Source organism: Acipenser ruthenus, chromosome 8, assembly GCF_902713425.1.
Source record: "Acipenser ruthenus chromosome 8, fAciRut3.2 maternal haplotype, whole genome shotgun sequence".
NCBI lineage: Eukaryota > Metazoa > Chordata > Actinopteri > Acipenseriformes > Acipenseridae > Acipenser > Acipenser ruthenus.
In genome coordinates, this window is record NC_081196.1 from 64,402,824 (window position 1) to 64,418,999 (window position 16,176).

At 43.2% G+C, this 16,176-nt stretch overlaps 2 protein-coding genes across 5 annotated transcripts in view; one reads left to right on the top strand and one right to left on the bottom strand.

Moving 5' to 3' along the window:
* The window catches only part of ercc5 (excision repair cross-complementation group 5), a 41,550-nt gene that overhangs the window by 6,736 nt on the left and 18,638 nt on the right, over window positions 1–16,176 (top strand). Inside the window, exons 1-7 of one of the 3 annotated variants that reach the window (XM_059029496.1) lie at window positions 5,627–5,720; window positions 8,424–8,534; window positions 11,835–12,010; window positions 13,372–13,487; window positions 14,625–14,717; window positions 15,321–15,381; window positions 15,535–15,678. In XM_059029496.1, the coding sequence (XP_058885479.1) occupies window positions 8,447–8,534; window positions 11,835–12,010; window positions 13,372–13,487; window positions 14,625–14,717; window positions 15,321–15,381; window positions 15,535–15,678 (678 nt within the window). In that variant the 5' untranslated portion in view covers window positions 5,627–5,720; window positions 8,424–8,446. Of the gene's footprint in view, window positions 1–5,626; window positions 5,721–6,256; window positions 6,439–8,423; window positions 8,535–11,834; window positions 12,011–13,371; window positions 13,488–14,624; window positions 14,718–15,320; window positions 15,382–15,534; window positions 15,679–16,176 lie in introns of those variants that run through there. The other 2 variants (XM_059029495.1, XM_059029497.1) reach the window with 2 other exon arrangements.
* On the bottom strand, window positions 1,314–6,056 carry zgc:172121 (uncharacterized protein LOC337599 homolog). Of its 2 annotated transcripts, XM_034010973.3 has the most exons (8): window positions 5,790–6,055; window positions 5,472–5,539; window positions 4,824–4,996; window positions 3,982–4,085; window positions 3,591–3,752; window positions 3,008–3,213; window positions 1,901–1,977; window positions 1,314–1,511 (listed from the first exon to the last, which is right to left on the bottom strand). In XM_034010973.3, the coding sequence occupies exons 1-8, from the start codon at window positions 5,859–5,861 to the stop codon at window positions 1,420–1,422; spliced, it is 954 nt and encodes a 317-aa protein (XP_033866864.1). In that variant the 5' UTR covers window positions 5,862–6,055; the 3' UTR covers window positions 1,314–1,419. The 2 variants fall into 2 exon arrangements, with proteins under 2 accessions (XP_033866864.1, XP_033866865.2); XM_034010974.2 differs by lacking the exons at window positions 1,314–1,511; window positions 1,901–1,977 and adding an exon at window positions 1,993–2,229 and having other exon boundaries at window positions 5,790–6,056.

The following is a 16,176-nucleotide window of genomic DNA, read 5'->3' on the forward strand; positions in this document are numbered from 1 at the left end:
GTATGCAAAGAACAAAGAATAGCTGTGCTCCCTGCACTGGAACACAGACCCAGGTACAAATATAAACTGCAGAACTGAAATGTACTGTGAGAACACCTCCTCCCACGGTGGGAGTTTCTGTTGTCCTTTCACTTCATGGGAGGGTAAAAAAAAAAAAAAACGACATAGAAATAGAAAAGCATCTTTATAAAAGAAGTACACCACGCTGTTGCTGTGTGAAGTAATCCATATGAAGCCCTGTAGTGTGAGCACAAGTCACTAATGTAACAGTGTGGAGAACACCATTGCTGTGCGGGTCGGGTGGGGTGGGGTGGGGTGGAGTGACAGTTTTTGCTAATGTAACAGTGTGGAGAACACCATTGCTGTGCGGGTGGGGTGGGGTGCGGTGCGGTGCAGGTGTGGTGGGGTGCGGTGCAGGTGTGGTGGGGTGACAGTTTTTGCTAATGTTACAGTGTGGACAACACCATTACTGTGCGGGTGGGGTAACAGTGTGGAGAACACCATTGCTGTGCGGGTGGGGTGGGGTGACAGTTTTTGCTAATGTAACAGTGTGGAGAACACCATTGCTGTGCGGGTGGGGTGGAGTGACAGTTTTTGCTAATGTAACAGTGTGGAGAACACCATTGCTGTGCGGGTGGGGTGGGGTGGAGTGACAGTTTTTGCTAATGTAACAGTGTGGAGAACACCATTGCTGTGCGGGTGGGGTGACAGTTTTTGCTAATGTAACTGTGGAGAACACCATTGCTGTGCGGGTGGAGTGACGTTATTTGCCAAAGAGAGCTTTGGCTAGAAGACACTGACGTAACAATCCGGGGCTGTGTGACAGTGGAACTGGGGATTCTCTAGGACAGATGGACCAAGCTGATTGTGATCACCTAGAACTTCAATAAAACAGCTGCATTAACATCACTTTAGTGTGTGTGTGGGCTTATCAAACTACAAAAACAATGGTATACTAATGTGTGATTGTCAAGTTACAGGTGTACCAGTACTGCAACTGATGGTAAAGCGCATAACGTTTCTGCTGTCTTTCTTTCTATAAAAGGGCAAGCCCAGGGCTGTGTGAGGCTGGGTCCACTAAGATTGAATCGTATGAGATGAATACAGCAAGTGCTGAATTGTGAAGGTGGTGTGTATGTTGAAATCTGTTTTTGTGAAATACAAAACGATGACTGCATGTTTGCTTACATCTAAATAATATATATATATATGGTATATACATGAGCTTGTATGTGAAATTGTACTGCCTTGCGGTGGCAGCCACTGTAATGAAGTCATTATTCTCTCTATTCAGTTTGTGTTTAGACAGCGAGTGAGGTTTTTTTTATATCAGTGTTGGTATATATTTTATTCACATCATTGAAATCACACAAAGTATTAGTTCAGTGTTTCTGTCTCGTATTCAGTTAACATGGCCCCTCACACTGCAGGGTCCTCTTGACTGTTACTGTGATCATGCAGCCGATGTTTTAGCTCTGCAATGTCTGAAGGGGTAATTCCACAACAGCCACCTGTCGATAAACAGAAATGGTGCGATTGTTTAAATGAGTTTGTATCAATTGAACATGTGCGGCACCTATTGATACTGTGTGTGCTTACCACAGTCATATTACATTAATGTTGAAAGGGGGGGGGGGACACCTGCTATTTTCTGAAACACTAGAACCTAATAACTAATATTTGACTGTTTAGAGTCCTTCAATTTTGAAGTCCTATTTAAATGTCATGCAGGATTATCACTAATCAGGGTCTGTAAAGCAGCTGTATGAGGTTCAGGTCAAACTGAAAGAGCTGAAAAATGAAAAAGTTTTGGCTTCTGTTGTTTTCAGCAGAAGCTTATGAAGACGTTGGCTGAAACGTTTGTCTAATCTTTTACATCTGCAAAAAACAGAAGACTTACCGATCCATTTAGCTCCCAGTTCTTCCCACTCTAAGCTGAAGTCTGCAAGTGAACTTTTTGGTTTCTGCATTACCCACCTTTCATAAAAAAAAAAAAAAAAAAATGCAATGATTTGAACCGGGCCAGAGCCCTTGTTAAAGACTGCCTGTGCTCCTGTGGCTTGTTGCACTCTGTGCTTTCATTCCCCAGTGTTTCTATTCCAGCAAAAACAAATCCTAGGTTTTCAAACCACACACGGGAATGAGTGGTGCAGGTTTCTCGATGGATTGGCATGAAAAACAAGTGGCCCTGATTAACAACCCTTTTATTCAGGACAGGGGTTGTTTAATCTGTGGAAACGAGATATGGAAAAAGCTGGGATGTCAGTGGAGTATCTCAAATCTTTCAATGTCACAGACATGAACATCTATATGGGTAATATTGCCTTCTAGATATATGGAACTGGCTTAACGCTACAATACTTTAATAATGTAAGTAGATTCGTATGGATTAAACAGTACATCACAACACATATCTGTAGCACTATAACATATTCCAATCTAATCTTCAGGGCTACCTCGTAGGTTATTCACTGTAACGTATTCCAATCTAATATTCAGGGCTACCTCGTAGGTTATTCACTGTAACGTATTCCAATCTAATCTTCAGGGCTACCTCGTAGGTTATTCACTGTAACGTATTCCAATCTAATCTTCAGGGCTACCTCGTAGGTTATTCACTGTAACGTATTCCAATCTAATCTTCAGGGCTACCTCGTAGGTTATTCACTGTAACGTATTCCAATCTAATCTTCAGGGCTACCTCGTAGGTTATTCACTGTAACGTATTCCAATCTAATCTTCAGGGCTAACTCGTAGGTTATTCACTGTAACGTATTCCAATCTAATCTTCAGGGCTACCTCGTAGGTTATTCACTGTAACGTATTCCAATCTAATCTTCAGGGCTACCTCGTAGGTTATTCACTGTAACATATTCCAATCTAATCTTCAGGGCTACCTCATGGGTTATTCACTTACAACACTGCCTGGCCTGGTTTCTGTTGCCTACTCAGCCCATCATGCCACACTACCTTGTCACTCAATCCTCTGCAGTGTTGTGCGACTCACCCAGTACTCTGATCCCATTCTCCTCCACCGTTAGGGTAAACCACCCAGCCTAAACCTGGCGCTTTGTTTTTGTTGGCAGAAGCCAGCAGTGGACTGACCAGAGTGGGAGGGCAGCAGTTTAACCCAATGGCCAACAGCTGCTCTGACCTGCTGGCCACCTTCACAGCTTCTGCAAACTTCTCTCCATGGGAAATGCACTGTTCATCCTGAAACACATTTCAAATATGTATTAATGCTAGGTTTATACCTTTGTAATTGAGTGTGAAACCCCTCCATGAGATGTTTTTCAGGAGCTGCTTGATATGGGCTTCATTAGTCTTGAAGAAGGGCTCCAAAGTGACATTAGAAACAGCAGCATGCCAACACAATACCTCTTAACTGAATACATGTCAAAATCATTGAGGAGATATGATCAGACCAGCAGCACTGCAGTTTGCCAGTCCTCACCGTTTTGGTTAATCCTTTAATAAAGGATTTTTATTGTGGAAGTGCAATTCAAATACAAAATGCATGTTTGAAACACCTGCACGCTCTATTGTGATACCTAGCACACAATGAATAGACCTCTAATAGCAGCAATCACCTTGCAGGAATATGAGAGCCAGGCTTTGCTGTTGGGAAATTCTCGAAGAAGCTCCACTAAAGCTTCTGCCTCTTTCTGGCTAGGAATCGTTTCCATGGCAATTAGATCAACTCCTGCTGACACCAAGCACTGGATCTGTTGCCGATGCCAGGCTTTGAAATCCTGCAACCGAAGCAGAGAGAAGCATGTATCATTTCTAACAAGATCACTCAGGTGTGTAGTGCTGTGTACAGCAACCAAACCAGAAAGAGAAGCATGTATCATTTCTAACAAGATCACTCAGGTGTGTAGTGCTGTGTACAGCAACCAAACCAGAAAGAGAAGCATGTATCATTTCTAACAAGATCACTCAGGTGTGTAGTGATGTGTACAGTGCTCATGTACACAGTACCTGTACGCTCATTGTTTCCTCATAGGCCCCTGTGTACTCAGACCCATCATGCAGAAAGGCACCATAGGGTCCAACAGAACCAGCAACTAAAGGCTTCTTCCTTTCTGAAAGAACAAAAAATTATATATACAGTATATACAGTTTATATATATATATATATATATATATATATATATATATATATATATATATATATATATATATATATATATAATTATTGTACTGTATGAAATCTATAACAACAGTAGTTATCATTCATTGTTAGAATAGAACTTAACAGGATAGTCAGCTATGACATGTACCTGCTTTAGATCGCATGCTGGTTTAGATCACATTGTATCGCAGTAAATAAAGACCTGATCTTAAAAGGACCCCTGCAAGGTTTTAAACCCCATTGCCTTGCCTCTTGCTGCATTGCAGAATTAGCACTGGTCCCTCTTTCTTTGTGTTGAAGATCTTTTGGTTCTGAGCTTGTTTTTTTTTTTTTACATTTTTGATACACAGACAAATGGATAAAACAAAATGAATAAAAGTGTTTCTTCCTGTGTTCTTGGTCACAGGACCTGACTATTGCAGCCAGAGTGAAAGTGCATGATAGCACAGTGATTCAGTTCTAGGAGGAAGCAGACCTGACTATTGCAGTCAGAGTGAATGTGCATGATAGCATAGTGATTCAGTTCTAGGAGGATGCTGACACTTTTCCATTTCTAGCATTGTCTGAGAAATCTGCAGCTTCCCAACACAACGCTGTAGATCTAACAATGAAGCTGGCTACCCAGGTCAAGACAATAGCAGTTGTGATTGATTCTAGTAAAGCAAGAAGTACATGAGAGTCCATTCACCTGGATCTCGACAGGTTTGTTGAAATTCCAGCGCAGCCTCTTTAGCAAGATACACCCCTGACATGAGAAGCTGGACAGCTTGCTCGGAGCTCAGTCCCAGGAACTTCATAAAGCCCTCCACACTCGCCTGATAAGTAGCTGTACAGATAACATCAGCACCACTCGAAAGAAACCTACAGAATAAAACAATACATAAACGATTCCACTAGACAGCATCTTTATATAAACTATTCCACTAGACAGCATCTTTATATAAACGATTCCACTAGACCACATATTTTGTATTCCAATTTACATTCCCCAGGTACCACCAGCTGTTTCTAGTAAACTTTTATAACACTTTCTTCAACAGCGGGGACCAATGTTAGTCTTTAATATATATATATATACATTTTTTAAAGTGCATTTTGCAGGCTCGTGCACTCAATTTAACGTAATTCAATATTATTGTTTAACCAGAAAAGGCAGATACTCAGTTTTGCATATCGTTTACAACGGGGTCCTGGAACACAGTTGCACCAGAAACCCGCACAGAGTCAGTTACAAAACAAGAATAATGTGCAGGGCTGCTTACTGCTTAGCTAATTAAAACTGTAGCCAAGCAGCTCAGTTCCTAAAAATAAATACAAATAAACGGCCTCGCCGTACCTGCAGTGCGCTTCTTTGATAGCCTGCGGATTTGTGTGAATTAATCTCGCACTCCACAAGGGATCTCCCTGTCCAAAATAAAATCAATTGGTGTGAATTAATCTCGCATTCCACAAGGGATCTCCCTGTCCAAAATAAAATAAGGTTCAGTTCTGTGTTTCTGTTCTGAGACTGGTTTCGCTAATCGGGGAATGTGAAACGAGCCGTTTAGTACCCTCAACAAATTTAAAATGCGTTGCAGGGAAACTGGTAAGGTTACAAACATTATTAATAGTTTTAACTTTATTGTATACAATTAAAAATACAAATATAGCCTACCTGGATCTTAAATCCACCCGCTTCTAATTCTGTTGCAAAACCACCGTCTAAAATGACAACCTTTTCATTCATGTTTATTTCGTGTAAATGCTCTGAAAGCCAACGGATATTATTATACAAAATGATTAAGGTTAAAACACGTGGCAGCGGAGAAACTGTACTGAATAAACTAGAATGTGCGACTGTTGTCCAATACAGAAAAGTAAACCAGGGATGGGATATGAACCCAGACGGACTTTGAGCCTCGTTCCCGTGAGAGGAAATGACCAAGGGGAGAGACTTCTGATACTAGCGATTCGTGTTATTTTAAACATTTTTAAAATTGTTTTAAAGAAGGGTTTTTATGATCATTTGTAATTCTTTTTTTTTTTGGTAAATCCACTTAGTATGTCTGATCTGAAAATAAACATGAGACGTAAACCAAAAAAAAAATAAAAAATTCTACCTTTGGTGAGAAGCGGAACTGTTTTTTGGGGACACGTGTAAATGGTCGGGTGGGTATGCAGGGCGTACAAGCACTGACATCAAAATATAGTCGAGGAAGAAACATTAATAGAGCAGAGATATTGCAGTCCTGTAAAGTCTGCTGGCTGTGAAAACATGCGTATGATTTGACTGCATATTGCAGCAGCTGGCAAGAGTAGTGAAGGTATTCATTGTATTGTATTTATTAGTATTACCAGTTTTTACTTTGTTCGGGTTTTGCATTTAACTTATCAATTGCTTTGAATCTCCTTCTATTGCGGAAATATTTTTTAGTATATTTATTTATTTTTGTAACTGCTGTGTTTGCTTATAATGTTTTAAGAAGGAAGACTTCAGATATAATATATTACATTCATTGCCTGACTCTTTACAGTGGCAGTGTTAATTGAAATGTTGGTGTTATGTCTTTCTAAAATGTACGTTGTCGACACACTAGTAAGAGAAACTGTATTTAGGTTTGTTAGTAATAGTTTATAAATGAGCAGTGTTTGAGTTAACCTAATTTTCAAATTGCATGTCAAAAATATTTCTTCTGATGCTTCGGGGACTACCGGGTGTAGGATAAGAGGAATTACAATACTATTAACATGCCCTAGGGGGGCGCTGGGTGTCTTATTAGAGGGAGTCTATTGAGAAATCTACCAGAAGATTGTAGTGCAAGTCAGTAAACGAGTTCGTGTTCTAAGCTATGTTAGATATTGACACCAGGGGAATACACTTGACATACAAATGTGTGGTTATATAATGTATTTAAAAAAATAATGCAAATTAAAAAAAAAAAACAAAAAAAAAACGATCAAGCAACTGCTTACCCAGAGTGTGGTCTGCTTGAGATGGAATTATCTGAGGTGTACAGTAACCCTCTTACCCAGAGTGTGGTCTGCTTGAGATGGAATTATCTGAGGTGTACAGTAACCCTCTTACCCAGAGTGTGGTCTGCTTGAGATGGAATTCTCTGAGGTGTACAGTAACCCTCTTATCCAGAGTGTGGTTTGCTTGAGATGCAATTCTTTGAGGTGTACAGTAACCCTCTTACCCAGAGTGTGGTCTGCCTGAGATGCATTTCTCTGATGTGTACAGTAACCCTCTTACCCAGAGTGTGGTTTACTTGAGATGGAATTATCTGAGGTGTACAGTAACCCTCTTACCCAGAGTGTGGTCTGCTTGAGATGGAATTCTCTGAGGTGTACAGTAACCCTCTTATCCAGAGTGTGGTCTGCTTGAGATGGAATTATCTGAGGTGTACAGTAACCCTCTTACCCAGAGTGTGGTCTGCTTGAGATGGAATTCTCTGAGGTGTACAGTAACCCTCTTACCCAGAGTGTGGTCTGCTTGAGATGGAATTATCTGAGGTGTACAGTAACCCTCTTACCCAGAGTGTGGTCTGCTTGAGATGGAATTCTGAGGTGTACAGTAACCCTCTTACCCAGAGTGTGGTCTGCTTGAGATGCAATTCTCTGAGGTGTACAGTAACCCTCTTACCCAGAGTGTGGTCTGCTTGAGATGCAATTCTCTGAGGTGTACAGTAACCCTCTTACCCAGCGTGTGGTCTGCTTGAGATGGAATTCTCTGAGGTGTACAGTAACCCTCTTACCCAGAGTGTGGTCTGCTTGAGATGGAATTCTGAGGTGTACAGTAACCCTCTTACCCAGAGTGTGGTCTGCTTGAGATGGAATTCTCTGAGGTGTACAGTAACCCTCTTATCCAGAGTGTGGTCTGCTTGAGATGGAATTATCTGAGGTGTACAGTAACCCTCTTACCCAGAGTGTGGTCTGCTTGAGATGGAATTATCTGAGGTGTACAGTAACCCTCTTACCCAGAGTGTGGTCTGCTTGAGATGGAATTCTCTGAGGTGTACAGTAACCCTCTTATCCAGAGTGTGGTTTGCTTGAGATGCAATTCTTTGAGGTGTACAGTAACCCTCTTACCCAGAGTGTGGTCTGCTTGAGATGCATTTCTCTGATGTGTACAGTAACCCTCTTACCCAGAGTGTGGTTTGCTTGAGATGCAATTCTCTGAGGTGTACAGTAACCCTCTTATCCAGAGTGTGGTCTGCTTGAGATGCAATTCTGAAATGAAGGTGTAAAGGGTGCTCATGTTTTCTCCAGTTTATTTTCCCATTCATGTATAGTTTATTTTCCCATTCAGGTATAACCCACATATGAAGCAGCATGGGAGTGCAGGGCTTGTGGAAGCTGCTTGAATGCACAGGAAGACCAATTAACCCAGAGACCCTGGAGGGGAAAGTCCTTGCTGTTGGTATCCTTATTATCGCTCTTCATTTTTTTTCATTTCTTTATAGTTGTCTAGCTTTTACCCAGAGGTGAAAGGAAGTTGGTATGGCCCGGTACTGCGTTCTGGTAAAACATTTTATATTTAACGCTCGTTTGGACGACATCATTTTTTCTTTCGGTGTGTTAGGAGCGAGCAGTTTCACTCTGCAGAGCGCTCTCCTGCGGTGCTTGTAACACATGTCAGCAGTTATTGAGCGGTGTGTTAGGAGCGAGCAGTTTCACTCTGCAGAGTGCTCTCCTGCGGTGCTTGTAACACATGTCAGCAGTTATTGAGCGGTGTGTTAGGAGCGAGCAGTTTCACTCTGCAGAGCGCTCTCCTGCGGTGCTTGTAACACATGTCAGCAGTTATTGAGCGGTGTGTTAGGAGCGAGCAGTTTCACTCTGCAGAGCGCTCTCCTGCGGTGCTCGTAACACATGTTAGCATTTATTGAGCGGTGTGTTAGGAGCGAGCAGTTTCACTCTGCAGAGTGCTCTCCTGCGGTGCTCGTAACACATGTCAGCAGTTATTGAGCGGTGTGTTAGGAGCGAGCAGTTTCACTCTGCAGAGCGCTCTCCTGCGGTGCTTGTAACACATGTTAGCATTTATTGAGCGGTGTGTTAGGAGCGAGCAGTTTCACTCTGCAGAGTGCTCTCCTGCGGCGCTCGTAACACGTTAGCAGTTATTGAGCGGTGTGTTAGGAGCGAGCAGTTTCACTCTGCAGAGCGCTCTCCTGCGGTGCTTGTAACACATGTTAGCATTTATTGAGCGGTGTGTTAGGAGCGAGCAGTTTCACTCTGCAGAGTGCTCTCCTGCGGTGCTTGTAACACATGTCAGCAGTTATTGAGTGGTGTGTTAGGAGCGAGCAGTTTCACTCTGCAGAGCGCTCTCCTGCGGTGCTTGTAACACATGTTAGCATTTATTGAGCGGTGTGTTAGGAGCGAGCAGTTTCACTCTGCAGAGCACTCTCTCGCTGCGCTCGTAACACGTTAGCAGTTATTGAGCGGTGTGTTAGGAGCGAGCAGTTTCACTCTGCAGAGCACTCTCTCGCTGCGCTCGTAACACGTTAGCAGTTATTGAGCGGTGTGTTAGGAGCGAGCAGTTTCACTCTGCAGAGCACTCTCTCGCTGCGCTCGTAACACGTTAGCAGTTATTGAGCGGTGTGTTAGGAGCGAGCAGTTTCACTCTGCAGAGCACTCTCTCGCTGCGCTCGTAACACGTTAGCAGTTATTGAGCGGTGTGTTAGGAGCGAGCAGTTTCACTCTGCAGAGCACTCTCTCGCTGCGCTCGTAACACGTTAGCAGTTATTGAGCGGTGTGTTAGGAGCGAGCAGTTTCACTCTGCAGAGCACTCTCTCGCTGCGCTCGTAACACGTTAGCAGTTATTGAGCGGTGTGTTAGGAGCGAGCAGTTTCACTCTGCAGAGTGCTCTCCTGCGGTGCTCGTAACACATGTCAGCAGTTATTGAGCGGTGTGTTAGGAGCGAGCAGTTTCACTCTGCAGAGCGCTCTCCTGCGGTGCTTGTAACACATGTTAGCATTTATTGAGCGGTGTGTTAGGAGCGAGCAGTTTCACTCTGCAGAGTGCTCTCCTGCGGTGCTCGTAACACATGTCAGCAGTTATTGAGCGGTGTGTTAGGAGCGAGCAGTTTCACTCTGCAGAGCGCTCTCCTGCGGTGCTTGTAACACATGTTAGCATTTATTGAGCGGTGTGTTAGGAGCGAGCAGTTTCACTCTGCAGAGCACTCTCTCGCTGCGCTCGTAACACGTTAGCAGTTATTGAGCGGTGTGTTAGGAGCGAGCAGTTTCACTCTGCAGAGCACTCTCTCGCTGCGCTCGTAACACGTTAGCAGTTATTGAGCGGTGTGTTAGGAGCGAGCAGTTTCACTCTGCAGAGCACTCTCTCGCTGCGCTCGTAACACGTTAGCAGTTATTGAGCGGTGTGTTAGGAGCGAGCAGTTTCACTCTGCAGAGCACTCTCTCGCTGCGCTCGTAACACGTTAGCAGTTATTGAGCGGTGTGTTAGGTGCGAGCAGTTTCACTCTGCAGAGCACTCTCTCGCTGCGCTCGTAACACATGTTAGCAGTTATTGAGCGGTGTGTTAGGAGCGAGCAGTTTCACTCTGCAGAGCACTCTCTCGCTGCGCTCGTAACACGTTAGCAGTTATTGAGCAGTGTGTTAGGAGCGAGCAGTTTCACTCTGCAGAGCGCTCTCCTGCGGTGCTCGTAACACATGTTAGCAGTTATTGAGTGGTGTGTTAGGAGCAGGCAGTTTCACAAGAGCAGCAAGAAATCACTGTGCACTAAAACAGTTGCTTTAAGCGAGTTCTGCAGATTTTGTGTATTTTTTTTTTTAAATGGAATTACTGCTACTGACACTTGTTTTGGTTTAACAGCTTGAGGCACGAGTCAGATTTGTCAAGTTATAAATAGTCCATGTTACCTATTCTAATACAATCGTCACTTAAAACGATACCATAATCAGTTTTAAAAAGCTAAAATGACAACAAAAATATTATTTATCACACATGTGCTGGTCATACAAATCCATATTTGAAAAAATCCATTTGCAGCCACCGCACTGATAATGCAGGTTGGCCATTTTGGACCTCCAGCGAGGCAGCTCTGAGCTCGACTCGCTGCTGTTAGGAGGCGCTCTCGCCGTGCAGGTCGTTCAATAGAAAGCACCACGTAACGCTCTGGAGCGCTCTGTTGACTGAACTCATGACCCTACTTGCATGGACAGTGCGAGAAGCTAAAGCTCTGATATAAAGTTGGTCAGACACCAAAATCTAAGCCAAACAACTGGACAAAACTCACATAAATAGTGTTGGTATAACTGTTAGTATTGATCTGTGTATTTAAGGTTCAAAATTAATAATTAAAAATGAAGCATAACCTTAATTTTGATTATTTTATTTTTAAAACATTATTTAAAATAAAATACCATTCCCTCTCCATTTAGCTTTGGTCCCCATAAATTAGCAGTGCCTTGTAGCTACAAAAACGTTTATCATGGGGGGGGAGGTGGGAGGGGACAATTCTACAGTAGCTTTTACAGTAGCTTTTACCTCTAAATCAAGAAAGTCGCATTGTGGAGCTTGATGAGCCATCTGTTGGTGTGTGAACAGCATTTCACTTTTAACATTACACAAAGGTCTAAAATGAAGAAAACAAGTTTCCGATGTGGTTCTTAACGGCACCTGGTTTTATATGGTTACTTTTGAGATCTGACGTGTTTGTTGTTTTTAATACACTGTGTATTAAGGATTTCCTTAGCACTATATTCAGATATCAGCATTTGGTTGAACCAGGCTTTGAAAGGAGCGAGAGACCGGGACGGGAACTCTGTTCACAATGCTCATCTCCTCACCCTGTTCAATCGGCTGTGCAAGCTGCTGTTTTTTAGAATACGACCCGTATTTGTTTTTGACGGCGATGCCCCCCTGCTCAAGAAGCAGACACTGGTTTGTATACGATTCTTAATAAAGTGTGCAACAGGTACATTTGTGAACATCCTCTGTTTGTTTTAAATTCAGGACAAATCTACCTGCCTCGGTCGTATATGTCAACACTCTTATTACTGATGTCACGGTCAGTGAGTGCACTTCACAGCACTCTTATTACTGATGTCACGGCCAGTGCACTTCACAGCACTCTTATTACTGATGTCATGGTCAGTGCACTTCACAGCACTCTTATTACTGATGTCACGGCCAGTGCACTTCACAGTACTCTTATTACTGATGTCACGGCCAGTGCACTTCACAGCACTCTTATTACTGATGTCATGGTCAGTGCACTTCACAGCACTCTTATTACTGATGTCACGGCCAGTGCACTTCACAGCACTCTTATTACTGATGTCATGGCCAGTGCACTTCACAGCACTCTTATTACTGATGTCATGGTCAGTGCACTTCACAGCACTCTTATTACTGATGTCACGGTCAGTGCACTTCACAGCACTCTTATTACTGATGTCACGGCCAGTGCACTTCACAGTACTCTTATTACTGATGTCATGGTCAGTGCACTTCACAGCACTCTTATTACTGATGTCACGGCCAGTGCACTTCACAGCACTCTTATTACTGATGTCATGGCCAGTGCACTTCACAGCACTCTTATTACTGATGTCATGGTCAGTGCACTTCACAGCACTCTTATTACTGATGTCACGGTCAGTGCACTTCACAGCACTCTTATTACTGATGTCACGGCCAGTGCACTTCACAGCACTCTTATTACTGATGTCACGGCCAGTGCACTTCACAGCACTCTTATTACTGATGTCATGGTCAGTGCACTTCACAGCACTCTTATTACTGATGTCACGGCCAGTGCACTTCACAGCACTCTTATTACTGATGTCATGGTCAGTGCACTTCACAGCACTCTTATTACTGATGTCACGGCCAGTGTAGTTCATTTGAGGTTTGGGGATTGAAGCAGTCATTTCCAGCTGAATGCTTCACATGTGGTCGTTCAAACTCACTCCAGGTGTCGAGCAGCAACAAGACCACGTGACCTACAGCAAAGGAACCAGGATGCAGCAGTTTACTTGTAGTGTTGTATTTCAAATATTTTCATCCTGAATGAGCATTCCACAAAATAAATGAAGAACCAATAAGTGCACAGCAAATAAAAGTAGGTGAATACGGGCAATGGAAGGTAAGCAAAGGGATTGCAAAACAGTGGTTAGCACTCCTGTAACGCACACAGTCATTTCCTTATCAAGTTGAAGGCATCGGTGGGTTACTACGTTATTGCTTTTGATTTCAAAGTATTCACCTGATAAACTGTGCAGCCTGTTGAATTTCTTTAGGCAAGTAGAAGGCAGAGGAAGGAAGAAGCCGTTAAAGAGTCCAAAGAAACATCGGAGAAGCTGCTGAAAACATTCCTGAAGAGACAAGCCATCAAAGCTGCTTTGGGAAACCGAAGGTGAGTGGAACACACAACTACCATACAGAGACAGTGAGAGCGAGACACTGCTGGACACACAGCTACCATACAGAGACAGTGAGAGCGAGACACTGCTGGACACACAGCTACCATACAGAGACAGTGAGAGCGAGACACTGCTGGACACACAGCTACCATACAGAGACAGTGAGAGCGAGACACTGCTGGACACACAGCTACCATACAGAGACAGTGAGAGCGAGACACTGCTGGACACATGTACCATACAGAAACAGTGAGAGCGAGACACTGCTGGACACACAACTACCATACAGAGACAGTGAGAGCGAGACACTGCTGGACACACAACTACCATACAGAGACAGTGAGAGCGAGACACTGCTGGACACACAGCTACCATACAGAGCCAGTGAGAGCGAGACACTGGGCAGCAGTGTGGAGTAGTGGTTAGGGCTCTGGACTCTTGACCATAGGGTTGTGGGTTCAATACCAGGTCGGGGACACTGCTGCTGTACCCTTCAGCAAGGTGCTTTACCTAGATTGCTCCAGTAAAAACCCAAGTGGATAATTGTATAATTGTATAAATAATGCGATATCTTGTAACAATTGTAAGTCGCCCTGGATAAGGGCGTCTTCTAAGAAATAAATCATAAATCTTCTAAGAAATAAATCATAACACTGCTGGACACACAGCTACCATACAGAGACAGTGAGAGCGAGACACTACTGGACACACAGCTACCATACAGAGACAGTGAGAGCGAGACACTGCTGGACACACAGCTACCATACAGAGACAGTGAGAGCGAGACACTGCTGGACACACAGCTACCATACAGAGACAGTGAGAGCGAGACACTGCTGGACACACAGCTACCATACAGAGACAGTGAGAGCGAGACACTGCTGGACACACAGCTACCATACAGAGACAGTGAGAGCGAGACACTGCTGGGTCTTATTTAGTACTGGTATTTCAGGTGGTTTATTGTTTGCAGTGTTTTGTGACTACCCGCACAGCCCTGTTTCAGAATAAACATGTACACACTCAGTTTAACGCTGTTTGGTCACTTTCAGTTGCTGTTGTGGACAACGTTGGATTAAAAACATTCAAATGGAATGATCTTTGATGTAGTTTTTAATGTTGCTTTACAGTCAAGAGACTTTGCCCAGCATTTCCAATGTCCGAAGGGAAGAAGTGGATGATATGTATGTTTTGCCTTCCTTGCAAGATAAAGAACTAAACAGGTAAGTGCTGTGCAGCCCTTCAACCTCAAAGATGCGCAGTGTCATCAGCTGGCTTTTCCAGCAAGTCATTTGTCTAAATATTTAAAATAACAGTAAATGATGCCAAACTAGTAAACTTGAGACTGTGATTTAGTATTGAACTGTGTCCTGTAAGGGTTAGCCAGGCATCCACCATTTGTAGTTTGCAAGCTTCTTGGTTGACCGTTTAAATATTTGTGGTTTTGAAAAACCTTGTGCTGGACTTTCAAAATGAATCCTTGATTTTCAGAATTTAAAAAGTCACTGTGGAAGTACAAAGAAAGTTATCCATGACTTCTGTCTTCATATACCAGTGCTTTCCAACTGCAGCGCCACACAATCCTTCATAACGTGCAATTCCAAATAATGAGCAGTGCAGTCATTTCTCAGCACTGAACCATTTCCCTTGTGTGTGTGTTTTAAACTAATACATCACTGATCAGAAAGCATTTCAGATACACACTGTATATTTACAATGTGCTTTAACAATACATGTGGCAGCATATGTTAGACTGTCAGTGATTTCACAAAGGAAGACTCTCATTTTTAGATAATTACATTTTTTTAATATATATTTTTGTACAGTTCTGAAGAGGAAGCAGAGCAAGAATGGGAAGAGACAGCAACTAACAGGAGAATATTTCAGGTAACATTGGAGCCATTTCAGGTCAATGGACAAGATGGATTTTGCCTTGCCATCTGTGAATATTCAGGAAGAGCACAGTAATGAATTCCATAAGAAACATCAGGAATTTCAGCGCTCTACCCTGAAACACTTTTTTTTCTCTTCAATAAACAGGAAGAATTTTTTGAGAATCCCAACGCTGTGGACATCGACTCTGAAGAATTTGCCACTTTACCTGCAGAAGTGAAGCACGAGATCCTTAATGAGATGAAGGAGTTTAGCAAGAGACGAAGAACGATGTTTGAAGCTCCGCCTGAGGTATTTCTAAAAGCATTGTGGGGTCTGTACTGGTCTGTACTGGTCTAACAGTGTCAGGTTTCTAAAAGCATTGTGGGATCTGTACTGGTCTGTACTGGTCTAACAGTGTCAGGTTTCTAAAAGCATTGTGGGATCTGTACTGGTCTGTACTGGTCTAACAGTGTCGGGTTTCTAAAAGCATTGTGGGATCTGTACTGGTCTAACAGTGTCGGGTTTCTAAAAGCATTGTGGGATCTGTACTGGTCTGTACTGGTCTAACAATGTTAGGTTTCTAAAAGCATTGTGGGATCTGTACTGGTCTGTACTGGTCTAACAGTGTCGGGTTTCTAAAAGCATTGTGGGATCTGTACTGGTCTGTACTGGTCTAACAGTGTCGGGTTTCCAAAAGCATTGTGGGGTCTGTACTGGTCTAACAGTGTCGGGTTTCCAAAAGCATTGTGGGGTCTGTACTGGTCTAACAGTGTCGGGTTTCCAAAAGCATTGTGGGGTCTGTACTGG